General features: G+C 42.5%; 1 protein-coding gene across 5 annotated transcripts in view; it reads left to right on the top strand.

Moving 5' to 3' along the window:
* The window catches only part of Ptprm (protein tyrosine phosphatase receptor type M), a 698,333-nt gene that overhangs the window by 298,315 nt on the left and 378,947 nt on the right, over positions 1-21,071 (top strand). For all 5 annotated transcript variants that reach the window (XM_087902425.1, XM_087902421.1, XM_087902423.1 and 2 more), the window contains exon 5: positions 8,380-8,495. In XM_087902425.1, the coding sequence (XP_087758551.1) occupies positions 8,380-8,495 (116 nt within the window). The remainder of the gene's footprint in view (positions 1-8,379; positions 8,496-21,071) is intronic.

Raw genomic sequence — 21,071 nt, 5'->3', positions numbered from 1 at the left:
TGCTGCCCACTAGAAGCCAGTAACACCACCACTATGATGGGACAACCAGAATGTGTCCAGGCTGTGACAGAGTCTCTTGGGAACAGCATTACCCCATTTGGGAATCAATGATAAACAAGAAGCCAATGTTCAAATGCTTTTATATGGACATTTCATGAGGAAAATTACTGACGTTATCTTGTTAGCTTTTTAAAAAGTGTAAGATTGTCATCAAAAAGGCAGGAGGCTCGTGATGGTCATCAAGTTTGAGAATATAAAGATCCTATAATGGTAAGAGACAAAAGACGGTTGTGAGTGTGCTTCAGTGTGGCCGAGCCTCCTACCCGAGCTCTGGGAGGCTTGGATGCAGAACATAGGCATATACGAGGGCACTGCCACCATGTGCTGAGACTTTGCTGTTTTGATTCAGTAGGATATACATACATACATACATACATGAATGCATGCATGCATACATACATACACACACAAGTATATACGTTTTTATGTTCTTTGTTGTTTAGACAACCTGGGCAGCTATCCCAGGCTGCTTCACACTTGTGATTTTCCTTCCTTAGCAGTCCAAGTGCTAAGAATCGTGTGTCACCCCCATGACCAGTCAAGTGGAATATTTTTTAACCCATATATACCCTATCAACCTCCCTTCCCGCTCTGTAGCATGCACACAGCATGCCCCGGGATGTGGGCTTTGCATCATTTTCAGTAATGTGTGGAGATGATATAGTTCCTGCGAACCCGTATGAATCAGAGTTTAGTTTTCTAGCTGAGCCTTAGTTCAGAATGCTGCTCTGTGTTTCCTCAACAGGTCCCAGGATGCTCCATTCAAAGCAACCAAGTTTGCAGAAATACATGCACATTGTAAAAATTTGCTTCTTAGAAATAATATATCATTTAAAATGAAATTTCTCAATCTCAATGTTTCTTCTAAAATATTTTCTAATGTGAAACATACTTTTTAAAACCACATGTCATAAGGGGAAAAAAACTACATTCCGATATCTTGAAACTTTTAATATGCTGGAAGGAGAAATGGGTGATCAGCCTGGGTAAGAAATTTCAGACAGTTATTTCAGAGATGGAGGAAGGGAAATTATTTTTTAGATATCTACACATGCTATCATAATTTGACAAAGAACATAATCTGAGTAACCCACCCTTGCTCTTCCAAAATGACCCCTGAGATGAATTAGTTAATGGCATTTTTGTCCAAGATACTGCAAATTAAGTATGCCTTAGATATCTGTAGTTTGCACTTCAATAGTTCTGTAAATAGTGGGCAGGCTGCGGATTTGTGTCTCATGGATGGGCTGCAGGTCTCATGGACAGGCTGTGAACTGTGTCTCATGGACGGAGTGTAGATCTGTGTCTCATGAACGGGCTGTGATCTGTGTCTCATGGACGGGCTCTGGATCTGTGTCTCATGGATGGGCTGTGATCTGTGTCTCATGACTCTCCTTGAAAGGCAGAAATGTAAAGGCATGAGCCCTCTTCTACATGTTGATACTGTTGGGGAGAAGGGATGCATAGGGCTTTCAGTCCTTTAATGGACTCTTCAGTGCAGAAAGCTTAGTAGGTAAATAAAATCAGAGGAACTTGGAGATGTTTGGCAGCCTGGAGGAGAAGGGTCTAGAGAAGTGAGAATCAGGGCACAGACAGAAGATGTGGAGGGTTGAGTATAAGGCACCACACGGGAGAAGGACTCTTCTGCTTAGCTCTTAGTATTGAAAAAATTCAGTTCCCTACACAATCCGGGATAAACAAGACATGCAATTAATCTTGCAAAATGTAAAGTACCTGCTTCTTATAGCTGATTACTTAAAAGATGAAGCAACTCCATATCTGTATAATTTTTATTACGAACACCACAATAAAGCTTTTTTAACAGAAACAAAAACAGCAAGAAATCCACGCCGATTTTCCATCTGTGTACGGCTAATGTCACCATTTGTCTTTAAGAACATTTATAAATAAGTCCTGTCATATCAAGACAAAATCATTTCCCCAAAATACCACTTGTAATTTCACAGATCCATTTCAGGGTTTCAGGGCAATGGCCCCCTTTCCTCCCCACCACAGTGTATGTTTTTAAAGAATTCTATCTTGGGATGGACTTAGTCTCTCTTTGCTAATGAAACACACTTTTTATCTTCACAAACGGCTTTCTTTCCAAGCTGTCTCATTTCATCTGCTCTTCCCACATATGTGTATAATGATTATGACTTTTAGCCATTAGTAATTCTTATTTTACAGTGATAACTAAATAATAAACATAAATAATAGGAACGCATTATTAAATGTTATTTACTATTACAATTTAAATTTTATATAGTTTGTATTTTATATAATACATGAATTAAATGGTAAAAATTGAAAAGTACTGTGTTAGTATATGCCAGCATTCTATATGCCAAAAAAAATTTATGAACTCACCAATTTCATACCATTGAACCAGGCATGGTCATAGTAAAAATAAAGCAGTTATGTATCAAAGGATGTGCTTATTAACAGATATAAAGATACTTAATAACATTGGGAGAATTAAAAACCAAAAATATAGACACTTGAATATTTCATTTTACTTAGAGCTGATCCAGATTGTAGGTTGCCAAGATCTGGAAACTACATTAGGCAAATTTCTAAATAAATAATTCTTGAAACAAAAGCTGTCAACCTGACTTGATGATTTAAATCCAGCCTATTTTTTATAATATTAAGTACCTATCCAATATGGCATCAGTTTATTTGGCTAATAAGAGAAAGTAGAATTCTATCATACCTTATCATACTCAATGCTATTAAAACTCAGCAGGTTTAATTTATTAATTTATATTTTTACAACTTAGACAGCAATATAAAACTAGTCTCATTTACCAAGGTGTCCAAGTCACCTTGAATGAATAAACAAACACTTGAATGGCCTTGGACATTTGGATTCTTATTGAGGAGCTGACTTCCCCCAGTAGCCATGATGGAGTCCTTTGCTAACTTGGTGATATCATCTCAAGGTAGGGATGATCACGTGCATAAAATCTATAGGTATGTATGTGCTTAAATAAATAGATGTGTAAATAGATATCTTACAGTATCATTGTAAATTGTTGTCCATGGATGACGTGTAAACACACACACATAACTACTTATTGTGTGCATGTGTATAAAAGTTTATTCTTGTCTTTGTTTCATTTATATTTTTCTCTAAATTGTTTCTGGCAAATTAAATAAATTACTACTTGCTCAATATAGAGGCTAAAGTTCTTCACCAGTTTCCTCTTGGGTTTCATATGATCTTTTGCAACTGTGAGTGTGTCTCGAATCAGCCTTTGATTTTCTAGCCTCAGACAATTGGCTTTGGGGACATCTCTAAGTCCATTGTGAGCCTGTGAGACAGTAGGGGAGGGCTTTGCTTTAACCATCGTAGGTAGGATGCTGTGAGGAGAGAGGTTTAGGGAGGAGCCTCTTGGAGTTTTCCGGAAGAAGCTATTGAGGATCTGAATGCTCCCTAGTAAATCATATCAACAAGAACAGTTTTGTACAGAACTGGTGTGTAGTGAACAGATATGCAGTCAGCACAGATGTGAGAAGGCACCATTCAGTCAGCTGAGAACTTCCCAAGAGAGGGATCCAGTAAGAAGTCTGGACCTCAGTCCAGACAGAGGAGCCCACAGAAGTGCCCTCCAAAGGACGAGGTGCTAGGGAGCATGTGTATCCAGACACCCCTGTGCACAGAAGTGTCCCTAGAGGCTTCCCAGAAATTGAAGTCCTTGCACTAAAGAGATCCCAGGGAAATGAAAGAAAGGACCCCTGCACCCAAGCAGAGCACAGCAGAGAGAATTGGGGCAGGGCAGAACTTTCTGGGAAAGATCCTTTCTTTAGACTTGATTGAAACCCCCAAGACCTGGCAATACTTGGTCCTATGCTGCTCACAAATAGGGTGCCTATGCTTTAGTTCCCTTTACTGCTATGTTAAAACAATGTGACCAAAGGCTATGGGGAAGAAAGGGGTTTATTTCATCTTATAATTCCAGGTCACTGTCATTCTTGAAGGAGGTCAGGGCAGGGACCTGAAGGCAGGAATGAATGCTATTCTGTGCATCATTGCCTTCAACCAAGGGACTTTTCACAGCCAAGGAAGCGTGGCAGAAACCAGAGGGGTTGTTGCTTGCTAGCTAATTCTCTCTCTGACTGTATCATTGGTGGCTTATGCTCAAATAGGTTTTTGATTAGTGTAGAAGCACCTGCCCAGGAATGGTGATGCCCATAGTGGGCTGTGCCATCTTTCATATTAGACATAATAATAGATGTATGTATGTATGTGTGCATGCATATATATATATATATATTATTAGTGCACACACACATATAAAACTATAGAGAGTTATATGTATGGTTATACATACCTCACCTTTGAAGTCAGCCATTGCTTTCCATTGCCCATAGTCTCTGTGCCCAGTGTTTCGTTTCCTAATTGGAAGGGTCTGCCTTTCTAAAAACAAACAAACCTGTTATCCATGTAGCCACTCTTCCCAGGTGTGTTTGTCATTCTTTGAACATGCCTAGAACACCATTTTGGTGCGACTGCAGATAACTAGGTCTCTAGGGCAGAGCTAACCAATTAAGGAACCAAAGAGTGGCTACTGCATTCCCAGGCTGCATGCCTCTGAGTCATAGAGCATAATCCTCTCAGGGATATCTTCACAGGAGCAAGCAGCTGGACCAATCTAGAAGGAGATGGTTAACTGAAGTGTCTCCATCTTTTCTTATAGTCAAGGGTCCCACTCAAGGCTAATTTAAAGATAGTCTAGTATAGATCTTTTTAGGTTTCCTACCTCTGGGACCTGATGAGGAGGAGGAAGAGGAGGAGGAGGATGGTGATGATGGTGATGCCTATGATGATGATGATGACGCTGCCTGTTATTATTGTTCGATGTATTTGCTGATTTCTCTTGGAGAGTATCTGCTGTATTCTCAGTTATTGGCCTTATGGTGCTAGAAAATGGCTTACTAGGAGACCCATCAGCTCAGGAAGGCCAAATTTCGGTGTTCTACTTACTGGGTAACATCTCACCATCAGAGGAGATCCCAAGAAGACTGAACAGAGGGAAAGCTGCCTCATGACTTGGAAAAGAGAATTTCAGACCCAGTTTTGGAAGGGATGAGAAAGAATGACCATGAAAGAGAGTGGAGACGGCCCCTTGATGCTGGGAGCTGAACCCAGGGGAGTAGGGGAAGGGAAGAAGGCTGGGAGCCAGGCTGGCACCTGAGAAGCACTTGTCTTAGTGGAGAGGGCCTGAAGATTTCTCCCTGGGCTGATGAGGGCTGGGGTGCCTTGAAAGAGTTGCCACTCTTGGGTTGTTGGCAGGGAGTGGATTTCACAGACCTTCCAGAGGAGTCTGGACTGTCTGCTCTTTGAGACATGCCTGCCGAAGACTCACAGGGAGACTGATCCACTGTGGCCAGATGCGAAAGAATTGGGAGATAGAACTAAGAACTGACCTTTGTCCAAATCCACTGTGGACAGAGGAGGCGCGATGTCATCATTTTCTCGTTTATGTGTTGATGCACACATGGCTAGGAATGGCGAACTTCAAACTGGTTTTATAGGTGAAATGAATATTTGGAGATATTTTCAGTCTAGTTAGCGAGGGTTGCACTGAAATGGATTTGCCTGTTGAATAATCTTTGCCCAAACCACTTAAAAGCAGGCATATGTTGGAATATTTTAAGGATTTTGTATATGCATAATCTTGGCAAGATGCCAAGATGGGAGTCTAAATGTGGAATTCATTCACATTTTATTTATCACTCGTATGTATAAACTGAAGGTAATTTCATGTATTATGTTTAGGGTTTTAGTGCTTGTGTGCTTAGCTTATAGCTTGTCCCATGAGTTGTACAATTTTCTTCCTGTTATATCATGTTCACTCTTAAAAAATAATTCAGATTTTTCCGAGTAGGATGCCAACCTAATTCTATCTATTATCTACCTACCTGTCTGTCTGTCTGTCTGTCTATCCATCTATCTATATCTCTGTATATGTGTGTGAGAGAGAGGGGAGAGAGAGAGAGAAAGAGAGAGAGAGAAAGAGAGAGAGAGAAACAGAGAGAGAGAGGAAACAGAGAGAGAGACAGAGAAGAGAGAGAGAGAGGAAGTGAGTGTGTGTGTGTGTTTGGGAGTGTTTGGTGAGAATCTGCAGTAATCAATTTCTTTGATAAGAAAACAATTTCTCATTTTCAATGTAGCCCTTTTAATTTAGTCAAATCTCACTAGTCTTCCTGGTCTGTATTAATATTGGGTTCCTCTGGTATAGATACGCCAAAAATAATTGATATGGTAAAAAAAAATAATGGAATCAAAGGAGAAGTGCGAAGGTGGGAAGGAAGAATTCTGCTTTAGAAATAGAAATTTCTGGCAAACAGTTCTAAAGGTTACATGCCTGTGGTTTTATTAATGCAAATAACTTTCAATTAATTTAATGATGCCATCATGAGTCTGCTGGTGGGAGACAGTAACACCAAGCTCACTGCTTTTGCTATCATGGTCACTGAAGGTCCGAAGACAAGTTGAGAAAATATTCTGACTCAGGAAAGATCAGCGCTACTGGAATTCCAGGCAGACGCCCACCCGGTGTGGCATGGGGACCACGAGGACAGACAGAGATGACAGGAAGCCTAGAAGGGGTCAAGTGATGTAGCAGGCTGGCCTAGGCTTTGGAAATGGAAGTCTGTACTAGTCAGGGGCCCACCCACAATTCTCCCTGTACCCAAAACAGAGAAAACAGCCACCTCATAGAATCTATGTGAGTGTTCACTGGGAAAGTTCTGCCTCTTAAAACTCAAGGGCTACCCTTTTAATCAAAAGTACTGGGTTTTCCAGAGCCTCCAGAAGAAGGTAGAAGAGACATTTGGCTTAGGGATGCTTTTCAGAGGTCTTCAAAGACCGAAGCGTAAGGGGTAATTTGATTGCATCAGTGAAACAGTTCTTAGAATTATAAGTTGATCAATTAATACTGAGTAACAGTGGTCCATTGCTGCCCTGCCCTGTGAGGAGCCGTTTAGACTAGTTTGCATACTAAGCATCATGAGCACAGTGAATTATTGCTGGCCTCCAAATAATAATGAGGTTTCCCTGTGATACTGGTATTAAAATTCATTGTTCTTTGTTTGCAGTGCACTTGCAGTTCTAATTAAGTTCTGCTTGGGCTCATGTGAGTGTTGGTTTACAGTCAGTGGGTCCCCAGACTAGGACACCATTCTTCAAGACCCACTGCCAGTGAGAGGATGGATACTTGGAGGCGTAATGAATCTGGTCTCATCCACCCCACCCAGAAAATGCTATATTCACACTCCCTTTCTGCCCTCGCCCCTTTCCTTGTCTGTGACATTGTCATGCATTAGGAGAATTTCCCTAATAAACTTTGCATGACATTTAAGTCATGACTAACTAACTCTAGTTCCTGGGCACCTGTTTTAAGTGTGATGCCAAAATTAGGGTATACTCCTCAGGCTGAGCAGAGTCACCCTTTCTGGACACAACCGTCCCTGACCAACAGGGGCACCAGGAGAAAGTACCACATAGAAGATGAAATCTGCCATGGAAATTATTGGACTTCTTGACTTAGACACAAGAATCAGCGAAACTCACCCAACATGGACAGGCCCAGCATCCTTCACAGAGTGTGTCTATTGGGATGGTATTTTTTGGTGGCTGGGAAATATTACAGAGGGAGCGTTGCATAGCAATTAGTTGTATTAAAATATATATTATGCGCAGCTCTGTATTTGGGTTTCAAAGTTTCCTTGACAACATCATTTAACTTCTTACTGTTCTCTTCACATTGCAAGTATAAATATCTAATATGTTTTTGTTCAAAACATCAATTAGGCATCAGCATAATCTTTATTAATACAGATTTGTTATTACAAGGAGACTGCTGAGCTACGGTAATTTACACAGCAGGAAAAATGAAATATCTTCTCTTTTGGTTCTATCCCAGATTGCCTGGCTTTTTTTTTCTTCTCCTTCCCCTTCACCCTCTCTCTCTCTCTCTCTCCTCTCTCTCTCTCTCCTCTCTCTCTCTCCCTCTCCAATCTCTGTCTCTCTCTCCCCTATCTCTGTCTTTCTCCCTCCCTCCTTTTCTCCCTCCCCGTCTCTCTCCCCCGCTTCTCTCTGTCATCACATAGCACACACACCCGTATCCTCCCATGATGCCCTTCACAACAACAGAGGTACCTTTCAAGCTCTTGTAGACTTTACCGATTCTCTTTCTCCCAAGGCAAACACAGTGAAAAGGCCCCCATGGGAAGCGTATCTAATATTTATGAGTGGGTGTTCCACTGAGGTCCCACTTCTAATTCCTTAACTTCTCTTCCCTCATGCAGCTAGAACACCCCACTTCCTGCGGATTCAGAACGTGGAGGTGAATGCCGGCCAGTTTGCTACCTTCCAGTGCAGCGCCATAGGCAGGACAGTGGCTGGGGACCGGCTCTGGCTGCAGGTATGTGCACTAGCATTCACTGTCCTGGCGGGCAGCAGCAGGACAGCCGCATCATCCTGGAGGAGGAACTGGCGACACCAAAGCAGTCACTGCTCTAGAACATTCCGCCCACATCAGTTAGATCTTCAGGTTTTCAGCCTAAACAAGGCAATTTTCTTTACTTGTCTTTTTGGAATTTCTATTTTTCCCGTTGCTTTTTCTTGATGATATCCTTTGACAAATTCTGTCAAATTAGATTTAGCAAAGAACCTTAAATTCTACTGTGCCTCTCCCTTCTCTTTCACTAAAGGGAAACAACCCACAGAATATCACTCCAGTTAGTTCCTCTGTCTCTCTCTGTACGTACACACACACACACACACACACATACACACACACCAAAGAGAGAAAGAAAGGGCTCGCTTTTGTAGAGCTTTCTGTAAGCTGCATTTTTGAGTAACTCGCATTAATTTCAAGCATTTAAGTTATGTATGTGAATGTATATGTGTATGTATTTTCATATGAGCATGGCCCGGCCGTGCAGCCTGAGTCCTTCAGGTCCTGCTCTGTACATTCTGTGTGACAGGCAGTCCCTTGAGCCTGTATGCTGTCTGAGGGGTTCTGACAGATTGAGTGGATGTCAATGACTTTCTCCCCCCCACCCCTGGACTTCGGGGTATGGGGGTGGGCGTTCTCCTTGGTGACCTCCACTCGCATTGCATCTTGGTTCTTTTAAGTCTCCAGGCTGCTCATTCCTCAACCCTCCTAGAGTACCTCTTTCCCTTTCTTTCCTTCCTTTGTTCTGTGTGGAGTTTCGGGTCTTTGTTTTTATCGGGGTGGGATCAAACTCAGGTCCTTATGCATGCTAGACTGGCAATGCCCCAGAGACACAGCCCCAGGCCTTTTTCATTTCTATTTTATTATTTTATTTCGAATTTTGACTTTGCTACCAAGCTGAAACACTTTGTTTTAACCCTTCCCTATTCACTATCTCACAATAGGCAGTTCCCACGTTCTTGTTTCCCTTCCTGCGCTGGTTCCGTCTCTGCCTCCTACCGTACTTAACACGGCTGTCATGGCATGATGAGTGTGTAGTGGCCCAATTATATAATTTTTAAATCATTTTGTTGCCTTTAATCACCACAGTTTAGCTGGTTATTTGTGTTGCTGTTTGCTGGAGGGAGTGGAAGGTAGCTGAACGTCTAGGATGAGCCGATGGGGGCTGTCAGGCAGGAATGTGGTCTGAGCAGGGGGTCGCTCAGGACCACTGAGCAGAGTGTGCCTTACCCTTCTGCCTGATGCCACCCTTTTCCCGCATCCTGGCCCTTGTCTAAGACATTTCTGCTGGGAAGGAGAAATGTGTCTAGAACTCTAGACTCTCGTGTCCTCCTTCCATCCTTCCTTTCTTCTTTGCTCCTGAAACATCTGTGTTAACTACTTCAAGAGTTTTCTGTAGCACATGGAAACCGATATAAACCTTTAGCTTCTTCTCTTCTTCTTAATCCCACATCTCAGGTATTTCAAATTATCACGCTAGGGATATAGGATTGCTCTCTGAGTGGGTGGATGTTTCTGTTAATGAGATTCAGATCGGCTGTCTGTTGTGCTTGATGAAGGAGATAGACATCTTATATTAACACTTTCCGCAAAGCATTTACAACCTTTTTAAAAATGACACTATTATTTTCATCACTACCTGTGCGGCTCTTAATTATTTATGGAAAACTAGTTTATCACGCTTGTCTTTCTTACGCACACCGACTGGAAGGGGACCGTGAAAAGTGTGAGCTCCCAGGCCTGAAATGACAGGGGAGATTCCCCAGGACTCACTGACACATTGGACACAATTTGCTTCTAGGTTTTACAAATACTCGAATGTGGGATCCTTTGCGGCAACTCAATTTGGGATTCCAGTCTTCAGTCCATTACTAGTAGGGGACGTGTTGTAGCGTTATATAAAGAGACAGCTTATGTTTGTCTGGGAGGAAGAGAGAAGTATCTCACTATAGACTTGTCCATCCTACCTCTCCTATAGAGTTACCTTGGGAGATTAAGAAACGTCAGGCTTACTCTTGGGTTCTGATTTAATGGGTTCGAAGGAGGGACCCATCCTTCAGTATTTCATCAAATGTTGTCCAGGTGATTCCATTGTGAAGCAAGGGTTGAAAGGAACTAACCTGAGACAAAACTTAATGAGTGTAGTAAATTGGAATGAAAAAGTAAAGGCAATATGTAACTGGTACCTTAACAGTAGTCCCTCGATGTCCCTGGAGTAAGGAGCCTATAGGTAACACAGTCCTCAGATGCTTAAGTTCCCTACTTAAAACGGCACAGTGTTTGTATGTAACCTGTACACACAGTCTCATACACTGTAATAATCTCAAGATAGCTTACAATAACTACCCGGATGTCAATGCTGTGTGTTGGTGGCTGTGCTGCACTGCTCAGGAGCTAAGGACAAGGACAAAGTCTAAGTGCCTTCAGTAAACAATTTCTTTTTCTTATCCTAGGATTGCACTATAGAGCCAGGCTGGCCTGGAATGTACTGTGTAGCCAGGATATTTTTCTTCCCCAGCCTCCCAATGGCTAGAACTAGAGACAAATGCCACAATTCTGGCTTTCAAGATATTTTTGATTTATTAGGTTTTTTTTACTCTTTGGGTACAAAGCCTGTGGATTTGGGGTCAATTGTACATAGGCACCTCGGTTGATTTTCATGTCATACTGTGTCCAAGGCCTCTCTATTTTTCATGGTTTGTTAGATTAGAATTATAATATTGATCAATCCGTCCTGTTTGACCCTGTGATGTTTTCTTTTTCCTCTTTCCCTAATCACCTGCCTTTGTCATACCTGAAATTCTCCATGGGCCTACATCAAGATGGGGTGTGATAGCCTTGAATTTACAGGACTCTGAGTTCTTAAGTGAACTCTTCTCAGGATGCTGTTTGATTTGTGAATCTTGGGATGATCAAGTAATACTGCTATGAAATTATTGATGACTTCTGGATGAGTAGGCATTTCATGGGAAAGCGTTTATTTTATGAGCAGCTTATGGGGAAGAGCCACACACAAAATCATTAAACTCTTCTAAAACTTACTTTCAGCCTATGTGCATAGGTATATCTGAAATTTAACTGAGTATCTTCTGCAGATATGGATGCTATTTTTAATTATATTATATTATGTGTATATGTGCTTGTTTGTATATATGTGCAAGTGTGTATATGTGGGTGCCTATGTACCTGCATATGGGTATGTATGCATGTGTCTATAGGCAACCAAAATTGACTCCATGTGTCTTCTTTGGTGAGTCTCCTATTGTGTTTATAGAGTTGGAGTGTGCATTTGAACCTGAAAAACACCAACTCCATCTGGTTTAGCCTGCAGTTTGCCCAGTAGATCCCCTGTCTATGTCCAGAGTGTCAAGTGGAGGCAGCTGCCATTCCCGCTTGCTTTGTATGTGGTTTCTGGGGATGAAAATTCTAGGACTCAAGCTTGCGTGGCAAGTTCCTTATCCACTCAGCCATTTCCCTAGTCCTAGATCATATTGTTAGTAACTCATTGTCTATACGCAGACATCTGAACATCTGAACCAAGTTGAACGCTAACTTCTTCAAACATCTTTCATGAGGGATAGTCCCCACATGATGGCTCTGGAGCTGCAGCAGCTAGTAAAGGGGTTTTCTACATGCCATCACATAGGGTCTTTAAGGTAATTCTGAGATCCATGCTCAAAATTGAATGAGAAAAAAATACATTTTTTAGGTTCCTTTATGGTATGAATATCCCCAAGAGCAAAGCAAGGTTTTGGTATCTGTGATTAATGTTTACTTGGGGACATAAGGTGCTTTGGAGTGGCGCCATCAGCAAATCTTTTATTGCTGTGTGGCAGCCTTTAGAACGCCCACAGTAGTAGGCATTGGGCATGGAGCTTCTTGGGGTCCCCCCTGTGGTGTTACGTCTGTTTGCCATATAAGGGACGGAGTGTCAGCCCTGTCCGTTACAGGCTGAACTGTGTAGTTAGGAATAGTAGAAGCCTTTGTCTGTCTCTACTCTAAGTGAACCGCTGTATACATGGAACTCCATGTCATCCTCTCTGAAATGTGGGTCACCTGGAGATGTGTACCTCAAAGATTTGACCATGACCCCGTCACACTATTAACACCATGGACCTGACTTAGGGAAGGTGTCTGTGTGTCCATGTGTCTGTGTGTCCGTGTGTCCGTGTATATTCCAGGTATATGTCGATCTACTCCTACATGAAATGTCCAAAGATTTAATTATTTGAAACATACTTTAAATATCACTTTATTAAAGTATCACAAAATATTAATAAATCCAATGAAACCTAAGTAATAAAGAAAAATGATAAAGATTTTATTTTTGTGTGTGTACATGCGTTTGTGTGAACGCGTGCCGTGTGTGTGTGTGTGTGTGTGTGTGTATGATGTGCCCTCGGAGGCCCGAAGAGTTCATCCTATCACCTGGAGCTGAACTTCCAGGCAATTGTGAGCAGCGGGGTCTGGCACTGGGAAGCAAACTTGAAACTTCTGGAAGTGCAGGAAGGGCTCTTAGCTGCTGAGCTAACTCCCCAGCTCCTAAGAGACACCCTTTCATCACTAAGAGGTACATCTCACCTTGTGGGTGAGGTCAGTGTCTATGTGGGAAGACTGGTTCTAAAGTGCAGAGCTAAAAATAAATAAAATAAAACTCAGTAGGACGCGCACCCATCTTTCTCCCTGCTGTCTTAAAGGAAGCATTTTGTGTAGCGTAAAGCTGTGAGATTGTGAGGTTCTTGCAGGTGGTTGATAGGTATCATTAGATACGGCAGTGTATGCATTTAAATATGGTATTTTACCGCGCAAGACACTAAAATCAAATGTGTGTATGTAAACCACCCAAGGACCCAAAATGGGACCTTATTTCATATTTCATGTTGTTATCAACCTCCATCACTTTTTAAGACTGATTTTGAAAATACCTCAGAGAATATGTATGTATAGCCACATGCATGAGCATGTGTGTGCGTGCACACACACACACAAACACACACACTGAGGAAAAAAACAGAATTAAAACATTTTACATTTTTCATGTATAGTTACTTCTTTTGATGCTTTTGGTTTTCTCCATGGGATTTTCTGAGTTGTTTTTGTTATTCAGTCATTGACTTTTAAAGCTATTTATGGCTACATGAAATTTGATGTTTATTATAAATAAGCCAACAAAATAGTGTTTTCAAATGATTTTATAGTATGCATCCATTCTCAGAAATAGAAAGGGAAATAATATGTAGTTACCGGGGCCTACAAGACTGCTCAGGAATTAAAGTACTTGCCACCAAGCCTCATGCCACGAGTCTGATCCCCCAAACCCATGTGCTGGAGGAGAAAACTGACTCTTCCATAATTTGTCCTTCAACATGGACACTCCTGCCATGGTACCTGTGCAGGAGCACATGCAGACACATACGTGCACTCAGGTATACATGTAAACACAAGACAAAATTTAGTTTTAAAATGTAGTTCCCATGAAGGAGGCTTTCAAAACACTGATATTATCCAGCTCCTGGACACTCGCTGATATGTTGGGCTTTCTGAGACTTTATAGACAAAATATCTTCTCCAGGTGAACCTCAGAGGTAATTTATTGTGAGACAAACATCCCAGATGTTTGCTTAGTCCCTGACTTCTGGCCACAGGAAAGGTCTTTAACACGAAGATGTAAGGGTCAAACCTTATGCATCCTTATCTGCGGGTTCAGAATAGACAGCAGGCATTATACAAAGTGGTCCAGACAGACTAAGAAAAACAGACTCTGTTAGGGGCATGTCAGTGGCCTTCAGGATCTCATTTTTCCTAAATCTGCACTCTCTGCTCTTTCCTGTAGCTTTTTTTATAACACTTCCTCAAAGTTGTATTTTCTAAAAATGATTGTCACATGACCCGAGAAAAGTCATAGAAATACACCTCTAAGGCCATTCTGCTTAAACTTACCCCCGACCACACCCCTGCCAGAGTAGTGGCTGTGTGACCCCAGCCCTTCCACCTTTTATAAAAATCTAATTCTGGGTGAGCGCCTAATTTCGGAGTGCTTTCTTAGAGGAAAAAATACAACCTCACATGGATTTTAAACCTTTTTTTAAAAAGTTGTTGGTCTAGAAATGGTTGTAATTTTTTTTTCGTTTGAGAGTTTGTTGTATGATTCTACTTAGTTAGTTTTAATCAACCCCATCTAGAAAAAAAAAAGAGTTACTTCTAAGTTTAATAATTTCTTGTAGTTCTTTTCTGAGCTCAGGCAATTTTGGATGCTTTTAGTTTGATACAGAGAGATGTTGGTGGTTGCTTTTTGTCCCAGCTGCCTGGCTAGCTTAACTCCCAAAATAATCACATGGAAACTGTATTCATTTAAACACTGTCTGGCCCATTCGTTCTAGCCTCTTATTGGCTAACTCTCACATCTTGATTCAACCCCTCTCTAATAATCTGTATGGCACCACGAGGTCGTGTCTTACCGAGAAAGATTCAGCATGTCTGACCAACCAGTCCCATGCTGGTGGCTCTCTCCCTTCTTCCCAGCATTCCTTTCTGTCTACTCTGCCTACCTAAGTGCTGCCCTATCAAGAGGCCAAGGAAGTTTCTTTATTCAACCAATGAAAGCAGCACATAGATAGAAGAACCTTCTACATCAGAGAGACAGAGATGAAGAGAGATGCCAGAAGGATTCTCATGAGCAGAGATCAGGGACGCTTCCCTGATCTATGGCAGAACAACCAATGAGTCAGATCACAGGGACACTGCTTGTATCACTGATTTTTACAGATGCTAGAAACATACATAATGATGTTTACAGAGCACTTCTGGATGGTAGGTACTCTACTAGGTGATAGTTGAGCTTGATTTTTGGTTTATTGACAGTTTTTTTTCTTTTCACTGATCCTTGGAGAAATCTGTTCCCACCTATAGGAGGTGCAGCTGAGGCCTGGGAAAAATCCTGTTTACTTTCCTAGGGGTGCATCGGTGGTAGCTAGAATTCATGCTCAGACACCTCTGTCTAGAAACTGTCTCCTAACCCACAACGCTCTTCGCCTAGCACAGTGGGAAACCTAGACGTTTGTCAAGGATTCGTGAACTTTGGTAAGGAATTTAAATTGCCAATTAAGTTAGAATTTAAACTTGTGTTTCTGTGTGTGAGAGCTCACATGTGCATTGCTCTGGCTGGTGAGGAGGGGCTGGTCACATGCAGGTCTACAGCGGCTTTTAGCTTCGTTTATAGATAATGGGGGAAAAATCACAACTGCATATCAGGACCGTTTTGTTATTAGCTATAAAAGCTACAAAATGATTCGTAAAGAGGTAAAATTATGGTGCCTTCAGCAGGCTTAACTCGAGTATTTTACACCATATATATTAAAGCATAAATTTAACATCACTTACCACACAGAAAATACCAGGAACAGAGAAAGTGGACTGTCTGCTGTTGCTATAGGAACCATTTACTGTCTAAATCAATGCTGAAAATCACATCCATTATTGTCTTAGTCGGTTCCCCATCTACAGCTGCATCTCTCTGACAAATCTGAGCATTCAGACAGAGACCGCTGAAAGCCTTCCAGCCAGCACATGTCTCAACCTAGTGTGGCTTTGCATTACCCTGATTTAAAGATCAAGGTTTACTCTCTGTCCCTGAGAGCATGTGTGTTATCTAGAGAGATCCTGGAGTGATCTAATTACTCAAAGTCATTTAGTGGTTTCATGTAACTTGGTCAAAGGAGGCTGTAAGAGCTGGTGCATGTTTGGGGTAAAGCAGCAGAAATTAGGGTGATGGTGGGGGAGCTTGCTGCATAGCAACCATAAAGTTGGGATTGGAAATCAGGCTATGAGTTTGGACTAGGAGTTGGGGGTGAAGAAGTCAGAAAGCAGAAGAGAGGCTTTGGCATCTTCCACTGACCTCTCTCTCTCTGTGTGTGTCTTTCTCTGTGTGTCTGTCTGTGTGTCTGTCTGTCTCTCTCTCTCACACACACACACACCTCTCTATTTTCTCTCTATCTCTCTTTCACACACACACATATACCTCTCTCTCTCATACACACACATACACACACACCCCCACACACACATACACATGCGCACATACCTCTCTCTCTGTCTCTCTCTCTCTTTCTGTCTCTCCCTCTCTCTCTCCCTCTCTCTCTCTCTCTCTCTCTCTCTCTCTCTCAGTCTCTCTCTCTCTCTCTCTCTCTCTCTCTCACACACACACACACACACACACACACACACACACACACGCACAGACACACAAACACACCCGTCTTTGGACTATGAACTCTGAACCTCATACAGCTTTCTTTGTTTTTGTCTTTCTCATGCGCATCATGGGGTTTCCTTGTTTATCCCTCTTCCAAGAATCCGAGGCTCTCCCATGAGAAAGGAAAGCAGGCGTGGCCCTGGCTCAGCTCCCAGAGGGAAAGCAGCAGATGCTAGTACTTTGTGGCTTGCCTTCAGTTTAGCAATTCAGTGTCTTCATTTTCAAGTAGAAAAGGCCATGGGCTGAAGAACCTAGATCTGCTGAGCTATTCAGGGAAGGTTCCATTTAGATGATGTAAGCTAAAGGGAGGAAATCTGCCTCCATCCCCATGGTTCTGAGTGGCCTCAGTGGTGAGAATGCAGTCCGCATCTTGCAGAGGAGCCTGGTAAAAGTGGGTGGCCACACCTCTTTCTGCGGTGGGGGACTGGACCTTGTAGCTCATCCCCACTCACGGGACGGTGCAAGCAAGGGCCCCTGCCTGTCATCTGCTAGGCTCAGCCACTCAGAACAGCTCCAAAATGCCTGAGATTGATTAATTTACGCAAACTGCCGCTCACTCCCTAGGCCTCAATTTCCTTCAATCATTGCTCTGATTATGGCATAGATATTCCTGAAAGACGTAATGTGATTCCGTTTGGTGGTAAATCACTGCTCATTTGGAAGTCTTCGGTGAGCCCAATGCCTAAAGAAGGGTGGATAAGCATAATTGAAATTACTACCCGTACGGCTTCCTGGCTTGCTCACACTGGAACACGTGCACACTTTACAGTGCTCTGGGACTCACAAAGGCCGTGCTCGACCCAGTGAGACCGTTTCCTCTCAGGCACCATTATTATGGGTCTTTTCACGAAGCTCACAAAAGTCAGAGTAACCACCCTTTGATTACCCTGGGCATGTGATCGCCCTGCTTTGCGTTCTGTCTTTGCTGTCTTGCAGGATAGCCTATCTCATAAAGAACGCTCTGGATTCTCTTCTTGACCGCTGTGCACTGGGCTGTCTTTTTTGTCAAGAGGTGAGGCACTGCTGTTATGGGATTGCATTTCTCTCCCACTGGGAAAGATGGGGAGATGTCACTTGGGCATCCTGCTAGCTCCGCCCGCAAGATGTGTTCTCGTTGTCCTGCTGTGTAAGTGTAGCAAAAGTGGCCTCCCCACGGGCTCCTGACTTCTTGGTAGTGACCAGGGTTCTAGCATATTACACTGTCTGCTCATTGCTGCCATAGAAAAGTCCCCCCCGCCCCAGGGCAGGGGGCTTAGAAGACTTTCAAAGCTTCACCTGTGGTTTGGGATCCTCACAATTTCCAGTTAGTTCCAGGCAGAGGGAGTGACTCTGGAGACTGAGAGGCTTCTGGAAATCACCTCACTTAATCCTCCAGTCACTTCCTGAAAACCATTTACCATTCTGGCCAAGCCTTCCCTGAGTGTGTCAGGTGGGCGGGGTTAGGTAGGGATGCTCCTATTTCTACAACTATTTCTGTCTTTCTGCCTGCAGCACCTTACGTAATGAGTGGGATGAGCTAGGGGAGCATTTGCTATAGCTGGTCCACAGTGCAGAGGGATGACCAAGGTCTCTTCCTGCTTCCCTCCTCTCCCTCATCCTCTTTCCCTAAACGCTAATGTGGATGTTCCTCAGAGCATCCCTCTGGCAGCAGCTCCTCTCGAATCCCACGTCTATTGGGTTTCTCTGACTCTTCGACATCCAGAAACAAGGGAGCTCCCGCTGATGTGTGATGTCAGGACTGCGGAGAATGGGAAGAGAAATCCCCATCCGATGAGTGGGTTTGTTGTTGTTGCTGCTGCTGCTGTTGTTTTTCCCAGAGTCCACCCTTTCCTCACATTTCCCCTGGCTTCTTCCGCCTGTCCTGGGACTCTGAACATGCCCAATCCCTCCCTGCAGGGCTCCCCCACCTCTGCTGCTTTCCCCAACTTTTCCAGATGCTTGTCACCTTGCCACTTCAGCCTGGACACAGCCACCTCCTCCCTCTTTTCCCGGAGATGCCTCTCTTGTTTGTTTGTTTTTCCTTTTTGTCCTTCATCTGACTCAACCTCAGCTCTTGCCTGAATTAGGAACCTTTAACTTCAAGATGGGATTTTTAGACTTGTATACAATTCTTGATAATATCATGAGCATAGATTCTATATGTCACTACAAGTAAACTGCTCTATCAGATATTTAAATGTTCTTGTAGCTCCCCATGCTAAATGCACTTGGTAACACCCACTGACTCTTTTCTGACATAGGTTTCAATATTCCCTTTTTGAAAACTCCACACATTTATTTCCCAAAGATGTATATTTCAAATTATCATTTTCCTATACAGAGGTCAACATATTTTAGGCCTTGGTAGCCAATAGGGAATTATTCTTTTTAAAAAAAATCCAGTATTAATTTACTCACTGACAGCTTCATATACATATTTACTATGTTCTTTTTTTGCTTACTACCTACCTTCCCTTATGCCTCTTCCTTCCACTAAAGCCCCATCCCAGCAAGTCCCCTTCCATTATGGCTTTTGTGTGGCTTTGTTTTGGTGTGACTCGTTGAGTTTAACCAGGGCTATTCCCTTGTTCATGTATGTGGAACTTTCCCGTGGAGCATGGGTAACTCAATGGACACACCTCTACTTAACCCAGAGGTTCCTGTAGCCCCAAAGTCATCATCTTCCATAAGCTGCAGGAGGAGTCAGACCCCTTGCGCTCCCCCCTATTCCATGACTGAAGGTTGGTGCGTCCAGCCCTGAGCAGCCCTGTGTTGGTACCTGCACCACTGTGACTCAATGAGTTCAGTGTGGTGGCGTGTCCCGGAGTCTGTGTGTCTTTCTTCTCCTCCCCATTGTCGAGTTCCTACATTTTCTCTGCTCCTTTTTTCTGAGATGTTCCCCAAATCTTATAGGAATGATGGATATTCCCTTGAGGGTTGAGAACTCAACAGCCATTTTTTAAAATAATAAAAGTGAGATTAATTTTCTTATTAAAATCCTATCTAGTAAGAAAAATAATTTCATCCTATAAAAGCCACATGATACCACAAAATTAAACAGAAGCATTCTGTCGAATATTTGGAGTCTCATAACCAAAGTTCTTATTATATGTATGTTTTATTCATCAGCTATCTAATAATATATAAAATATGAAAAGGTCTGCAGACCTTACCGAATGTTTAAAGAAAGATATAAACCTGTCTGTATGGTTTGGGCCATCATTTCAGATTTTTACTTAATTAAATAAAGCCTGACATTGAAAGAAATCTACAATACACTAAAGTAATGATGATATTTATCTCTAATTGACAAGATTATATAGTTTTTAAATTGCCTTTTTCACACAAGTGTAAGTATACAGTGTTTGCGTTTTATGACTAATATATTTCACTTCATATAACTTCATAAGGGTCTTCCCCATTGTAGCAGTGTCGAAATTTCCTTCCTTTCTAGGGCCAGATGAGATTCCACTATGTGTGTAACATCTTGGTCATTGATACTACCATTGGCGGAAAGTGAGATTGCTTCCACATGTTAACCATTGTGACTGGTGCCGCTTTGACCAGTAGCATCCAGTCTCCGAGAGCCTCTTTCAGTTCTGTTTCAGACAGTAGGATTGCTGGGTCCTATGGTAATTTTATTTTTGGCTTTTTGTAGAGTAGTGATGGTTCCACAATGTTTCCATCATTCCCAGCAGCCATGTGCAAGGGTCCCAGTTTCCTGCATCCATCCTGTGCTTGGTGCTTTCCATGTACCTGACAATAAGCTGCCTTGCCTAGTGTGAACTGGTATGGCATTGTGGTTTTGATTTGCATTTCCTAATGGTGGTTGATGTCGAATGTCATTCGTGTGCCAACTGGACATTGCATTTCTTCTTTAGATAAACATGATTTTGCCCAATATTTAATTGACATTTTTAATATTTGTTGATGAATTGTAAGACTGCGGCTATATGATTTACAAAATCTTTTCCCACACTGTGGACTTTACTTTCTCGATGGTTCCTTTTTGCTTGCATGCACATGTGTGCATGGGTATTTGTGTGTTCACATGGGTGTGGCTATGTGTGTGTAAGCCAAAGATTGATGTTAGATGTTTTTCTTGATTGCTCCTCCTATTGTCTGTCAAGGCAGAGTCTCTCCCTGCACCTAGAGCTCTGTTTCTGTTCTGGCTATCCAGCCCGCTGCAGGGATTCTCTGTCCCTGTGTCCTGGGGACGGGTTTATAGGTGGGCTGCCACACCCACTGTCATCTACGTGGGTCCTGGGATCTGAACTTCAGTTCTAAAGCTGTCCAGCAGTGGCTCTGCT

Source organism: Myodes glareolus, chromosome 27, assembly GCF_982192425.1.
Source record: "Myodes glareolus chromosome 27, mMyoGla1.1, whole genome shotgun sequence".
Lineage (NCBI taxonomy): Eukaryota > Metazoa > Chordata > Mammalia > Rodentia > Cricetidae > Myodes > Myodes glareolus.
This window is presented reverse-complemented; position numbering and strand designations above follow the sequence as displayed.